Here is a 15,959-nt window from a genome sequence, read left to right as displayed (position 1 = left end):
TGTTTTTATAAAAGATGAGCTGCTACTACGTAACTTTCTGATATTAAATGACTTCAGTTTGTTATATCGTGATATATTCTGATATCCTAACAATGTTCTGTATTCAGAAAGTGTCCCTTTAACACTGGCTGTAGAAATTTTACTCAAACATAAGTCCATTAATCTTGCAAACTGCCCTATGAATTAAAAAGTGCATAACCTAACACTGCATATAAAACATTTTTTGAATGAGCTTTTAATTCAGTCCTGTTTTTAGCCATATGCACAGAACTACAAATCTTCATGTCCCCAACAGAGAAACAAGAACATTTCATACAGAGACTAATTTTAAATAACTGCATATAAACATTTAAAGATGAAAAACTTTTATTTTTCCTACTGTGGTAAAAAGATATAATTAAAAACAAAATGTTTCAAATATGAGATTGCAATAAATTGTAAAAATGGCTTACCTATTAATGTAACTGAGGGCAACATAAGTTGGCTGTTGTAATTCTTGTTTTTCTAAGACACGTGGATCTGTATCTGTAATAAAAACATAATTAAGATTTTTTGGCTTTTTCATCAGAATATATGAGGCTTCCTAACAGAAAGTAGCAGAGACTAAACAGAGAAAAAGATTAATTTAGTGTACGGCTTTTCAAAAAAGAAAATGCAGTCAGTAAGGCACAATCATTTGTTCATTCATTCATAAATAAGATATTGCATTACTTTTCAAGAGAATTCCAAACATCAACAGTGATAAAATGTCCATCTGTCACACCAACTCTTGCACAATCCCCCTCATAAATATTGGTTTTCATTGCTTACAGTTACAATGTTGGCATGGTTTTCGGTGGTTAATCGGCCCAAGAAAGAAAGTCTCTGTTAATTATGCTCACTTCAATGCTGGAACAAATTAGTTGCTGTTGGAAAGCGCCATCAATTTGAAAATCTACTGAATAGTATTCTTGCTCACTGAGTACCTTTCTGGGCTTGGATTCATATTCCGGAGGGAATTCGCCTCCCTTTCAGTCTTAGAAGGAGTTTATCATAACGTTTCTAAATGATCAGAAATTCTGACAGAGTCGAAATCCACAGGGCCCCAGGAGCTTCCCCTTTGCAGAGTGCTAGCCAGACCTCGTAACAGAGCAAGTGGCCTCCTGCAACGGTGCTTCTCCAACACACCACAATCAAAGAATGCACCTCTCTCAAATGGGAATGCAGTCAGAAGGGACGGTGTCACGTATTGGCCCAAACAAGGTTCAGACAATAAGGCTATCACGGGAGAAAACCGAGTGCATTTTTGTCTTCTTAGAAAAGGTTCAGCTATTTCACACCCATTTCTTTTCATTCCAACCTCATTTAGAACCATTTTAGACTTCTTCCAGCTGCACTTGGCAATAACACCTTCTTTGATGTAATGACAGATGTTGTTTCAAGCACCTTTGCACAGGAAGTGTTTACTGCACGTGGTGGTTGTAACACACAGCACTCCGAAGTGCAGGAACAGGTGATGGGGCGGGGGAGGGGGGTGTCGGGGAGAGGGGTGGTACAGGCGCCCTGGCACAGACCATGGCGGGCGGGGGGGGTGCTCAAAAACAAGAGTCTAGAAATCAATTTATGACGCTTTCAGCTCCCAGACGCAAACTGGACAGTAGTGGCAATTTTAGTCTTGGTGTTAGAGTTAAGAATCTCGTGTTTGCTTTATTGCTTTTCCTATGCCAAGAATTTCGGGGACACGCTATTCAGAAATCCTGCTTCCTGGGTCTCTGCCATGGCAGGTCTTTGAAAGCCAAATTCTGAAACAAGAGACAAAGATCCTCTGAGCGGCTCCATCCAGTCGGCTCTCAAGGTTTTGGCAGCAGCAGTGAGAACAGATCAGAACGAAGGAGCATTTCCTCTTTCTTCCCACAACGGCTGCACGAGCCACTGAGGCCGCTCGCCTGCAGATCTGACCAGGGCTTCTCCAAATACCCCAACACTGATCTGCAAGGGGGTCTGGGTTTGCAAACTTGCCCCTCCTCACAACTCCCCTATGTTGGCTGTAATTTCAGAGCACGTCCATGGTTCCGAGAGAAACCCCTTGTGCCCCTCACCCAGGCTTGCTGGGGGAGTCAGTAACACAATAACACAGCACTCACCAGAGAAAGGGTTTAGTCCCTCAAATTGAGTCCTGGAATGCAATACTGGCCAGGTCACGTGTGCACCTGGCAACCAGCAGACAGATCCTGCTATATCTGTCAAGATGCTGAATGAGGTAAGGAACAGGAGACTGGAGGCAAGAAAATAACCCAGGGAGATAAAGCAAAAAAGCCCCCAAACAAACAAACAAAAATACGCAGGCAGGTAAGAGAGAAGACAAAGCAATACATGTCTTTGTGGAAGTTTCTCAGGCTCCCACGAAAATGATTCACCTCAAGTTGAGGCATGGATAAGTGAAGAGGCTCAGTTCTGAGATGGGCTGAACGTGGGTCACTAATACTCATTCCGTGCTAGGGACATCTGGTCCATGGTTACACAGGGTGTATTATTTTGAAGGAAAAGAGCACCAATCTGAGTCTAAAATGTGTGTTGAAAGGGGGAAAGGGTTGAGGCCAAAAAGCATTTTTATATCTCCCAAGTTTGCTGTTACTCGTGTAAGTGATGTTCCTTCCCAGAGACCATCCTCTAAAGTCTTTCTTCGTTTCCAGATTATATCATTTCCTAAGTAATTTAAATATTACCTTTTCATTACCTCACTTTTTCTCTTTCATGTGTGAGTGTGGGTGCGCTGTATACATAGACAAGATTTTATTCCCCCCCCCCGCCCCCACACACACCCCCCTCATGCTCTAATACCTCTTTGGGAGAGGAAAATGGAGCGGCTTACGTAAAATTCCAAGGTTCTCTGGTGCCTAACTAAATGGTTTTGGCCATGGATAGCCATATAAATTGCATCTTGTAATAGCATTTCAAAAAGAATGAAGAGTGCTCAGCCTTTGGGGCCAGAGAGGTAGTGCAGGAGTGAAAGGCGTGAGGGCACTTGCTCTGCATGTGGACAGGATGGAAGAGGCCTTGATTTGAATCGCTGGTGCTGCAGAATCCTCTGAGCATCACCAGAGGTCACTCCTGAGTAGAAAGTGGGAACAGCCCCTGAGCACTGCCAGGCAAGGCCACCAAACCAAACCAATCCGAACTGTGTTTAGCACTCTAATCACAAAGCAAGGTTTTTAAGTTGTCTTTTTAAAAACAAAATTTTAATGAAACTTCCTTTTCAAGTTAATTTTTAAAAATTGCTTTTTGGGTCACGCTTGGTGATGCTCAAGGGTTACTCCTGCCTTTGCTCAGAAATTACTCCTGGTGCTGCTTGGGGGACCATATGGGATGCCAGGGAGCAAACCTTGGTGGACCGCATGCAAGACAAATGCCCTCCCTGCTATACTAAAACACTCCAGCCCTAAAACATCCTTTGCAGATGAAACATTTCTTTAGGTAAACCTTAGAACAACCATTACAACTCTGAGTTCTGGAAACAAAATCATACCTTTGGTGGGCACAAATCAAATGAGGACTCAGCCCAGAATGGACCAGAGGGGCAGCCTGGTCACCAACATCCTCTCTGCCCCTTGTATCCTGGTGTGAGGATTATGACGCACCATTTTATGTATTTAGTTACACTCCCGGTCACTTCACATTCAGCAAAAGTGTAAAAGCTGTCTTTGCCATTTCTCCCTTCCTGTCAGAGAAGTAACTGATGCTAAAAGCTCTGGAAAGAGACAGAGGTAAGAGAGGAAAGTTTTCTCCACAGGAGGAGGAGCAGGGCACCCCCCGGAAGGGCTATCTGCTGGAAGTAGGTGAACTCACTGAAAAGCCCTTCCTTGTTTCACAGCGCCCAGGATGAAGACTCTGCCTGTGGGAGCTAAGACAGGACTTTCTGAACTGCAAGTGCTGGGACAGTGCATAACCCCCCAGGGTGCCTCTGGTTTGTGCGTTTCTGGTGCCGATAAGAAAGTGAAAAACATTGGCTACCATTGCCCAGAGATAAAAGTCACCCTCAGGACAAGCATGGTCTGAGCAATAGAAGCATGTGAGAGTTCCATCATCACAGAAAGTGCGCGAAGCTGGGAACTTAGCAAACGATTTAGCATGCGGATCACGTGGCCGTCCACTGTCTCTGAGGACAATTCTTGGCCACTCTGACATTACTAGAAAGTGGTGGGGAGATAAGCCCACAGGTTCTCCATGGGACAGGATATAACTGTTAAAAAAAAAAATCACGGCAAGAACCACAGAGTGACTTCTTCCTCTCACGTGTCGCTTATTTCAAGCTGACTGAAGGGCAGGAAAATTCAAGGACTAAAATGTATTTAGTGAAAATTCATCAGCTTGTTTCGATAACCACAGGCTGCTTCCAGCCTGTCCCTGCTGGGTAATATCTGGGTGGCACAGCGCTAGGGTAAGGACCAGACACCAGAACAAAGTGAAAACTTTCTGCAGTGCAAGCAGTCCTACTGTGCTCTTCTGGACCCAATTACAAGGCTTGCTACTGAGATACTCATTCCCGTTACTTCCCAAGGGGCAAGACGACAATCAAGGGAAGTGACAAAATAATGAAAAGTGAGTATCCAGGCCCTTCACAACAGGAAGTGGATCGTGAATAGGGAGAGACACACAGCATGGACCTCTCTGTTCAACAAGGGAGACCCATCTTTAGCATATGAAACTCGTGGCCATGGAGTGCCCGATGGGTGACTTATGTCGGACCTTCTATAGCATCCTTTGCAAGCCTAAGTGGAAACTACAGAGGTGGAGGCTGGGTCAGCTGAGACTAATGGATGAACTCGCACACTTCAGCTCTACTTACGCTAGTCTATGTTAACTATGATTTCATATACCTGAAATGACTTGAAGAACTTCCAAAATCCAGTCACCCTACCTCTCAACCAAATTAGCCAGGCTACTGTCAGGGATGAGTGGTTCACAGGGCTGGCGGCAGTAATGAGGGCAGGCGGGTGGGGGGGTCTCGTGCTTGCTCCCTGATAGGCCTCCTTCACCTTCTCTGTCTCTCACACATCCAGGCGGATGGCAATAGTGAAAGGCCTGTGAGGGGCAGGAGGCAAGGCCATGGGGGATCTACAGATCCCAGAGAACTGGCTCACCTCACTCCATCAGAGGAATGAGTCAAAGAGATGAAAAGATGTGGACACAGCTTTTCCATGGAATCACTGGCCGCAGCAGGCCTGGTCTGCCCTCCATCTCCCCCAACTGTCCCACTCAAAGCGGAAGTCTGGGTTTCTCCAGCAGAGCCTTCCTGCTCATGAGCGCCCTTGCATCTCTGTGGGGACTCCCTGCTGAGGTACCTCCTTTACACCTGTCTCCCACAGAAGCTTCACTGGGGTCTGCCCTTTCACACTTGCCTGAGGTGAAGGGAACTGTCCCAGCTTCCATTATCACCTCTCTGGGTCCCAGCCCAGTGCCTGGCACGCAGGAGACACATGGTCACTATTGAATGGGTGTGTGAGCTCGTTTTATGACAAGAAAACATCCATAGCTTGGTTAAATGCAGCGGATTATTTCTGTCCTCAGCAAAGGCCACAGTGAGACAGAAAGAGAGGAAGAGAACATTTGACCAGGGATAGACACAAAGATAACAGCAGGCAAGAGATGTCAGTGTTGGGAGAGATAGAAAAAAATCAGATGGGAATGCAAAATGACCTAGAGGGTAATAAATGAGCTCATCAAGTACTTGTGGTTGGGAAGACCCCCAGATCAGGAACAGAACCCTCTTCAGAAGTCTGGGGAGACCCTGAATGTGCAGGTGCCAAGTACGGCAGAAGACGGAAGAGGGGAAGGTGCAGAGCTGAAATAGGAGGAACTGCCTGAAAGGCAGATCGCCCAGAGACACTGATCAAGGCCACAGAGCACAATGCAGGTGGTTGGAGTGCAAAGTGGAAAGACCTGAGCACAGCAGGACTCAAGTGGACATACGGCTCCCCCCCCCCCCCTCCACATTTAGCCAGGAAGGTGCCTCCCAATTCAGCAGAGGTGGAGAAGAGCCGGCCAGAGGCCAATCCCTGGCAGTTCCCTAATTAGATGATCGTCCTACACTTAAGCCCTAAGTCAAAATGATCCATCTACACCTCCACCCAGAGCCTCCCACCAGCCTTTTACTGCTGTGGTTTTAAATGTGAGCCAGCCATCAAGGAACGGTCACTAGATATTCAAGGAAAAGTCTCGAGCATGAAAGAGATGCCCAAATAAACAGGAGATGTAAGCAGAGGCGCAGGCGCACTGGGTACCAAGAGGCTAAGTGCCATCCTACTTACAGAGCACAGGGCCCAGCAGGCCAGCACACACACCTTTAAAAGGCTGCTCGTTCTCTGAAGTCAGTTCATTGCTACCATCTAGTTGTAACAACTGGCCTCCGTACAGACAACTTTATAGCTTTCTTAAAAGCCCAGCAATAGTTCTGGTGCAACTTACACTCCACTTTTAGGGCTGAATTTGATGATCCAATTGATTTAGAAAGACCAATTTTTAATTCATGGCTAGTTTACTTGGATCTCTGAAGTAAATATTTTTTGTTGTTGTTGGCTATGGCCCTCTAGAAAGAAAATTAAAAAAGCCCACAATTGCACATAACCAGCCTTTGAATGGATCAACTTTTCCCTTTAGTTTACAGATACGTCATTTGAAACTTTTCCCAAGCCATAATTTCCATTACAGGGCAGTTGGTGCAAATTACAGTGAGATTCTTGCCTTCCCAAATTCAATGTGAAATCCAGATGCAGTTAAGTGTTGCTGTAAACTTTATGAGTGAAATATCTAAAAATTGGGGACACTGTGCAGCACAATAACGCCATCTATTAAAAGAAGGGGGAAACAAAAGCATTTGTGTTCACATTTGTAGTCAAGTTTTCTCCACAAGTGAATGAATTAACATTCTTCAACCAAGCACTGTTTGAACAATGCTCTAGGAGGCGGATTCATAAACAAACACAGCCCGAGGCAGCCTTCCCAGTTTATGGCATGGCCACAAGGTTAAACTCATCAGACTGGGATACTTTCTAAGTGCTTACCAATGCACCAAACTCTGAGACCATGGATGCCTGGTAGGGAGCTCTGTGGCTGTGCAAGGACACTGTGACTCATCTACCCTGCCTCTTAGCTCTCTAGTTAACCAGCAAGTCAGAGACTATCATGGCTGCCAGATAGGTTTGTGAAGTGCACAACTAGTCCACCCGTCCATGGGAACCTAGAGGCAATCCCAGAATTACAGGACAATACAATGCTTCCAAATAGGGGTAAGACCAGATTTTGGTCCTATTTGATTTTACATGCACGTGTGCAGATCTACCCAAATATGTATCTGCCTTCTGTAGAAAGGAAAGGAACCTGATGATGGATCCAAGGGCCACAGAACAGAAAAGCCTGTAACTCAGGAGCTTCTCACGTCACCCCTCACCCCTGCCTAGGACAGGAGCTGCTTCTGCTTCTTCTTTTCTTAAATTTTTCTAAATTGAATCACCATGAGATACACAGTTGCAAAGTTGTTCCAACACCTTTCCTTTCACCAGTGTACATTTCCCACCACCAATGTCCCCAGTTTCCCTCCCACCCTCCATGCCTCTCCACCTGCCTCTCTCTCTCTCTCTCTCCCTCTCTCTCTCTCTCTCTCCCTCACTCTCCCTGCTTCCCTGCTTCTTTCTTTCTTTCTTTCTTTCTTTCTTTCTTTCTTTCTTTCTTTCTTTCTTTCTTTCTTTCTTTCTTTCTTTCTTTCTTTCTTTCTTTCTCTCTCTCTCTCTTTTTCTTTTTGGGTGGAGCGATAGCACAGCGGTTGGGCGTTCGCCTTTCACGCGGCCGACCCGAGTTCGATACCTCCGCCCCTCTAGGAGAGCCCAGCAAGCTACCGAGAGTATCGAGCCCGCTCGGCAGAGTCTGGCAAGCTACCCATGGCATATTGGATATGCCAAAAACAGTAACAATAAGTCTCTCAATGAGAGACGTTACTGGTGCCCATTCGAACAAACCAATGAGCAACGGGATGACAGTGACAGTGCTTTTTGGGTCACACCCAGTGATGCTCAGGGGTTACTCCTGGCTCTGTACTCAGGAATCACTCCTGGCGGTGCTCAGCAGACCATATGGGATGCTGGGAATTGAACCCAGGTTGGCCGCGTGCAAGGCAAATGCCCTATCTGTTGTGCTATTGCTCCAGCCCCTCCCTGCCCCTCTTTCTTTCTCCCACTCCTTTCTCTCTCTTCCAATGAGCTTTGGAAGGTCTCACTTCAAGGACAGAAGGGAAAAGTCTTATGGAAAGATAACTATCTGCTCCTTTCCCCCTTCTTTTATGGCGCGGCCCTCCCATACGGCACTCAGGAGGCCCAGGGGCCCCACTAGTGACTCTTGGCCAACTGAGCATTGGCTCAGTGCCAGGGTTCCAGGATGCAATGCTGTGTGGCTCTACAGCTCCAATGATTAACCAGGAACCTCAGGGAGCCACATGGTCTCAGGAATAGAACCAGGGTCAGGTGCATGCTATAGTGTCTTCCAACACCGCCCCCAGCCAAGACACACACACACACACACACACACACACACACACTCCTTGTGTGTAAAATGATTTGCTCAAGTAAATCCTACCCACCCTCTACAGTGTTGCTCTATTTTTTCCCCCTTCTATGTGCTGTGCCACGCAGATCTGCAAATCTAAGACCCCCAAAAAGTCGAAAACCCATAAGGACCAGATCTTTGTGGTCACTACCCTAAGCCCCGCTCCCTGTAAGCGATCAGGGTTCCTAGGATGTAGGTCAAGCAAACGAATGGCCCGGACACACACAGCACTGCAGACCCAGAGAGCGTGTCTGGTGCATGCCAGTGTGAGGGAAGTCACGCAGGGGCCCTGCCGCATTTTCCAGCACCTCTGAGGTGGTCAATGAATCCTCAGAGGTCTCCGAACATGCTCTGGATGTGAGGGTCCGCTGTGAGAGGAAAGAGGCCACAGGCAGTCCTCAGGATGGAACAAACTCTTCTCCCACAGCCGAGGCGCTGGGCTGCCTCAGGCAGACGCTCCCACAAGGGGGGAATCGACCAAGACTTTTCAAACTCCACCCTTCTCTCTGTCCCAGTCTCCTCCTTCCCCGTAGGCCCTGATAACTTCACCTTATGAGGATGAGGTGCCAAACTGAGTTCCCCCTGGCCCCCCAAGCCGAGACATAGGCCTGGAACCAGAAACTCAGACAAGTCTGTGTCGAGATTCGCCAACTTGGGAACCACTGTTGCTGCCCTGTCCACATAGGCGTGTCCTCTCTTGGCCTGGAGAGATAAATGGACTGGTGGGTCCTGCCCTGTTGCAGGGCTCGCCTCACACCAACAGGTAAGCCCCTGCCAGTGAGGGGGTTTCCTGCTGACACAGCTTGTCGCAGGGACTCAGGGCAAGGAAAACAGACTGTACACAAATGACTGCACCGGTCTACACACTCACATGAAAAAATATGTGTCACTGGGGGCAGGTGTTCAGAGAGCTACACAATGATGCAAAATTCAGGATTGCTGAGACAGACAGGGCTCATTTGGAAAGACTTTACTGATGAACTGGGACTGAGCAGGAATTTGAACAAGGGAGGGAGGCAAAGAAGTAATTTATAGGGGAGGACCAGAAATAGTCGTTGTCGTCATCATCATCATCATCATCATCATCATCATCATCATCATCATCATCATCATCTACAGTTGAGGCAATAAACACAGGTGAAAGGCCTGAAGAAGTAGCAGGGCTGAAGAGCCAAGGTCCAGTAGTTACAGAATACTAGACACTAAAGAACATAGGTCCTGAATCTTGGACCATTTTGCTCTATCCCCAGTATTTAGGAGCTGTTTGGCCTCCTGTGGAGACATCTGGGGAAGGTGCTACTGACATTTAGTGAGCAGGAGGCCAGGGTTGCTAAATAATCAACACACACACATAGGACAGCTCCTTTCCTCAAAAAAATAAAAATAAAAATAAATCTAGGCTAAAATGCAAACCAGAAGTCCTACTTTGGAGTTAAATGAGTATCATGAGAAATGTATGAGACTATCAAGAGAATATCATGAGAGAAATCTCCCAGATTCTTTAAAATAATAAGTTTGTTATCTCCTGTGGTAAAAGATGACTTGGAATTGGTGCTTTGTAATTGGTGATGGGCTGTAGGTGCAAAAAGGTTTAAAATCACTGATCTAAAGCAAGAAAGACTGGACACAACAAATGTTGGCAAGAATGTGGAGAAAAAGAAATTTCAGTTCATTGCTGGTAGGAATGTAAACTGGTACAGCCTCTATGGAAAATGGTGATTCCTTAAGAAAGTTAAATGGGATTCTCTATGATCCCCTAATAACATCTGAGGCATTTATCCAAAGGATACAAAAACACTCTACCAGACTTCCCACAGCTGCCACCAAGTTGACTCACCCACTGGCCCTGCTGTACCAATTCCCAACTAAATCTCCCAGGAGATGCACACCCAGCAGCTAAAATTCATGGAAACACTGGTCCCCGAAGCTGAAAACTCTGGGTGTCCTCAGGAGGTGGGCGGGCTGAGTACCCACCCAACTGCACCTACAGCCCATCACTGCAGTCACATCAAGGGCTCAGCACTACTTCACGAATATTCTCTGTAATGACACCTGTGAATAATTTCAGGTGGCTGGTGCCCAGGCTGAGAACTCTAGTGTTTTTCGGAGTCAGTTGTGGGCAGCTCCCCCAGATCCCTTGTACTTCCGGAAGCCCTGCAGCCACACCCACCTCCCACAGAGGTCATCATGTCAACTCACTGGGTGAGAACATAGATCCTGAAGTCTCTGGACCGCACGACACCTCCTAATTCCTCAGTAGGAGCACACCAAATTAGATGGGAAAGTAACATAAAAGCAGGCTAAACTCAAACAAAAACAACACAGATGGCTCATTAAGCAACAGACAGCTTAATAAATTCTTAGGCAAGTACTTAACAACCCCATCGGATCAGATTAACAATGTTCACATAAATTGATTGTTTTTATATTTATTGATTTTAATATTGGAGCTCTGTTATCTAATAAATTTTATTCTTGAATTGTATCAACAGTTGTGGCTTTTTTATACATTAAAATAAATTTAAAAAAATTTAAAAACACTGTAGCAACTCGGTATTAATAGCAGTATTATTCATAATAGTGAAAATATGGAATCAATCTAACTGTTCATGTGCCAATGGCTGAATGCAGAGGTTGTGATAAATACACCATGAAATACTACTTAGCTAAAAAAGATGTGCCTTTTGTGACAACATGGGTGGAAACTTGAAAAAATAATGCCAAGATAGGAAGTGAAAGAAAATTACTGCATGATTTCACTCAAATTGGAATATAAAGAACCCAGGCAAATAAATAGCAAAACAAAATAAAAATTACTCTGAGATTCTGAAACCATGGTGGTTCTTATTTTTGCTTTTGTTTTGGAGTCACAACTGGGAGTGCTCAGGGATTACTCCTGGCTCAGTGCTCAGAGGTCACTTGCTGGCAAATCTGTGGGAACCATATGTAGTACCAGAGGTGGAACCAGGGTCAGCTGCATGTAAGGCTAGTGCCTTACTCACTATCGTGTCTCTCAGGTAGTTACCAGAGAGAAAGGGGAGGAGGTGGGTGAATAAGCTAAAGGGGTCATGCTAACCATGTGATAGTGCTGAAGTTTGATGCTGGTGAAGAACACAATTACAGAGGTATGAAGCTGTACTCCCAACTATAGCAACCCAATGGTAAGTCAGTAATATTTTATCAAAATAAAATAATAAATTAAGAAGTCAGAAAACTGTTGAGGGAGTTCCAAATGAAGCTACACAGAGGCTGTTTAGAATAAATTAGAGTTGCAATTCTTGGGGCTAGGTCAGGACTGCATGTTTTGCCCAGACTGGGGGTAAATTTTAACAGAAACACAAAGTCTAAATTTACTTCCAAATAGACAGTGAATTCTTCCATGGGTCAGTTACTTATGGGGGAATTGTAAACCAGGAGATTGACAACTAAGTGAAAAAACATAATTCAAGCTAACAATCATTTGAGACACAATGATGTATGCCATTGCCATTGGATGGAGAGAGAGAGGGAGGGAGGGAAGGATAAAGAGAGAGAAAGACAGAGAGAGAATAACTGCTCTAGAAACAAAACATCAAAACATGATTCTCTGATAGAGCAATGTCTCCAAAGATTTCACACAAGGTTTGAATGAAGCCTCCAGTCAGAAAAGATGTAAAAAAAAGTTGACTCAGAATAGAAAATGGTTTGAGCGGATGAGCAGAAAGGAACAAGGACGAGCAAGAAGTTCGGGGCGTGGGGACTACAAGGAGAGTTTCCAAATTCTTGCTGGAAAGTCTGAAGCACTACGAATTCAGACTTAGTTCTGCAGGCTATGGGCAGTCACGGCAGGTGGGGCCTGATAGTTGCCTGTCTTACAAAAAAGAATCGGCGGTAGGGAGGAGAAAGGGGAAGAAACCAACACACAGAAATGGAAGATCTGAAGATGACTTAAGTAGAAACACAAGACTTCCCTTATAGATTTGAGGGCTTCATTCCCCCAAAGGAAGGGGAAAGGTGGGAAGTGCAGAGTGCCTTTAGATGGCAAAACAAGGTCTGCTTCTGAAGTGAGCTGAGACATTCTGCAGAAGTCTGGACCTCAAAGGAAAAAGAGATAAAGGACCCAGCAGACAGATAGGGACTGAGACGCTAAGGACCCCTGTCACAACCGCACACATTCCAGCAGACACTCGGAACAGAATCACGCTGTTGTTCCAAAGCCTCCACTGCTGTGACCCAAAATTCTGTCACCAGTCAACTCAATGAACAGGCAGACTGACTACGTACCTACTCCTCCTAGCAGGGATAAAAGCCAACGGGTTGAAGCTCAGGAAATGGTCAAGTTTTGAGGAACAAAATAGAGAAGAGAGTCAACATCAGGCCTGATGTTTAGTCTTTTCGGTTTCTCAGTACCCGAGTCTCTCGAGCTCCTGATCATGATTTCCCTCTATCGCTCCCACATTTGAGTTACCAGAGATGCCATAGTGATGTGGGTGGGATTTTATTCTGATTTGCTTTCCTGGTGCTTTTCAAGGTTTTAATTCTGAAAAGTAATTATCAGCATATTCCGGAGTTCAGATTAGAATTTAAGCCTCCCTCCCATCTGGGTGCTGCTTAAAATTATCTGCTTCAACAAACTCAAATGTCTCCATTCAGTACAAGCTGTATAACCTCCAGAAGTCCTGTTCTGTTTTTTTTATCTTCACTTGTAAAATGTTGATAAGATAGTGATTTTTCTTCCGGGTTGAAATGAGAATTAAATAAGCAATAATCTTAGGTATAGCTGCTAGTCAATCCTTGAGTTTACAAAGTGTCCTGAAAGGACACTTGCACTGTTACAGACATTTCCATTTTATAGTCCATGGCATAGAGCTGCACAATAATTCTGAAAAAGCATCAGTCACAAAATGTAGCAGAGAATGCTGGCTGCCACCCAAGAGTCATTTGCCCCTTCTTCTTCCATAATGTTTGGAAACACAGTTCTCTGATATAAAAACTACAGTTCCCAGTATTCCTTGAGCCAGCCACAAACATGTGATTACATCATTGCCAGCAGCACCTAATATTTCTGGGGCAATCTCCTTAAAGGCATGTGTCTTATTTTGTAAGTAATTTCCCTTCCAGCTGCCCAGAACAGTAACTGGTGCTCCTGCAGCTCTGCTATGGAGATGAGGACAACAGTCATGTTTGGGGGAGCAACACAACGGAAAGCTGGCTCTGCCACCCACAACGCACCTGGATGGACCATGTCCAAATATCTTGAAATAAGAAACGTACTCTGACACTTAAGCCATGGCGAACAGAGGATTTCTTAGTTACACACAGCCAAACACAATCTTAATCACAATATAAACCAATTGGAATGCCAGTCCCTTGTTTTCTTTTGGTGTGTGTGTGGGGGTGGGGTGGGAGGGAGGCTTAAATTCAAATCTGAACTCCGGAATATGCTGATAATTACTTTTCAGAATTAAAACGTTGAAAAGCGCCAAGAAAGCAAATCAGAATAAAATCCCACCCACATCACTATGGCATCTCTGGTAACTCAAATGGGGAGAGTTTAAAGAATGGAAGAAGAGGGAGGAGGAAGCCATCACATCAAATTATGGCTCCTCTGGTGGCTCTAAGTGTTCCTCTAGAACTGGTTATTAGTGGGCAATAATGAAGCAAATTGCACATGCATATTACTCCTGAGTTATGAACAATGCAACCAGCAGTAACCTTTGAAGCTGTCAGGATCTTTTCAGGCAAGCAATTAAAGTGAAAAATGAGAGTGCGTGCAACTTCCATCACCCATACCACATGTAACAACACCACCTACAAACACTGACACAGGAGTGGGGCTGAGTTTGAATATTTATTAATGCAGATCTGTTCCCATTTGTTCCACTTTTTTCTGCCTGTAACCCGCTGCACCACCACCTGCCAATTTTTTATTTTCTTTAAAGGGCAGTTCTGACACCAGGAATCGCATTCATCCGAAATTTCCATGTGCTGCAATAGCTCCTCCATCCGCAGCATCAGAAGAAATTTCCTTCCTTCTCCCTTGACCAAAATAAAAATTTAGACTCTAGATAGAGAAAAATGGATACATAAGACCCAACTAGAAGAGCACAATAATCAAGAAACCATATGTATGTATATATGCCTACATACATATCTATGCCTCCTTTGGGTACGAGGTATTGAAGGCAAGGAGGGGGTTTTTCAAAGAGAACTCAGATGTAAAGCAGATAAGACTCAAAAGGATTTGACTTCGATGTGTTTTTCTTCTAGAGTGCAGGAATCATTTACTACTTGCGTGCTTTGTAACTCAAGTACTTGGGAGAACTTTAGGAAAGAATAACCTCTGAGGTGAGCCAGTTCGACTAGCTCTTTCCAAGTAAAGACGATATCCTTGTGCTTACGATGCTTCAGCCTAAAGACCGAGCCAGGGTTGCATTAAGCAAGTTTGTCTCGGTTGCTTTTTTCTCACTTCTATTCTATCTGGTACCCAGATACCTACGGATTGCAAGTGAAACTGCAGGTTAGCTAGGAGCTAACTTGGGAGCCTCCAACACATCCGGATGCCAGGATCTATCTCTAAAGAGTCTAATATGTAGGGGCCAGAGTCTTAGTACAAAGGCGAGGGCACTTGCCTGGCATGTGACTACGGCAGAGAACACTCAGCACTGCAGATAGTCCCTAGGTACTTCCAGGCAAGGTACCAGCGCAGAGCCAGGAGTGGGTCCTTGGCACCACCAGATGTGGCCCCCACCCAAAACAACGAAGATTCTAATATGCAACTGGGGTTGACAATCACTAAAGCAGATCTCAAGAAGACTTAGTAACCAGAAAAGGAACAGAGGATGGACTGGGAAGTCAACTAACTTAACAGTTTAACATTGGTTTTTTAGACTATAAAAGGCTAGAAATGAATTACTGGGTACAGGGGAAAGGGGGAGAAGGCTGGAATTTTTTTTTTAATATTTTATAAATAAAGCTAACACTTGTACAACCTTTCAAATGCGGTCTTCACTTGGAGGTCTCAGGACACTTCCCTTACTGCCCCCAAGCCCTATTCTACATTTTTCTATAGATGTCCTAGGCTTAATTCTATACTTAAGTTCACTTGTCTATTTTGGGGCCCCCAGAAGTGCTCAGGGAACAAAGGGCCAAGGAAGCAGTACTGCTCAAGCACTAATAAGCACTATGTGGAGGTGCACAGGGGTGGGGGGTTCCTCAAGAGTTATATCCAGAGGTGCTGAGGGTTCCTGGCGTCAAACCAAACCCCCGTGCATGCAAATAGCCTTGATCCCTGGGCTATTGCCTTGACCCAAGTTCCTGTATTTCCCCCTCTTTATTGAGGTGACATACAATACAGTCAATGATAATTTCATGCTCAGGACATTCCCATATCACACCCACCGCCG

At 45.1% G+C, this 15,959-nt stretch overlaps 1 protein-coding gene across 2 annotated transcripts in view; it reads right to left on the bottom strand.

Moving 5' to 3' along the window:
- JAZF1 (JAZF zinc finger 1) overlaps positions 1–15,959 on the bottom strand; it is a 343,194-nt gene that overhangs the window by 137,434 nt on the left and 189,801 nt on the right. For both annotated transcript variants that reach the window (XM_055125799.1, XM_055125809.1), the window contains exon 2: positions 453–525. In XM_055125799.1, coding sequence (XP_054981774.1) covers positions 453–525 — 73 coding nt within the window. The remainder of the gene's footprint in view (positions 1–452; positions 526–15,959) is intronic.

This window comes from Sorex araneus, chromosome 1 (genome assembly GCF_027595985.1).
Source record: "Sorex araneus isolate mSorAra2 chromosome 1, mSorAra2.pri, whole genome shotgun sequence".
Lineage (NCBI taxonomy): Eukaryota > Metazoa > Chordata > Mammalia > Eulipotyphla > Soricidae > Sorex > Sorex araneus.
The sequence above is the reverse complement of the archived record's forward strand: the minus strand, read 5'-3'. Positions and strand labels throughout refer to the sequence as shown.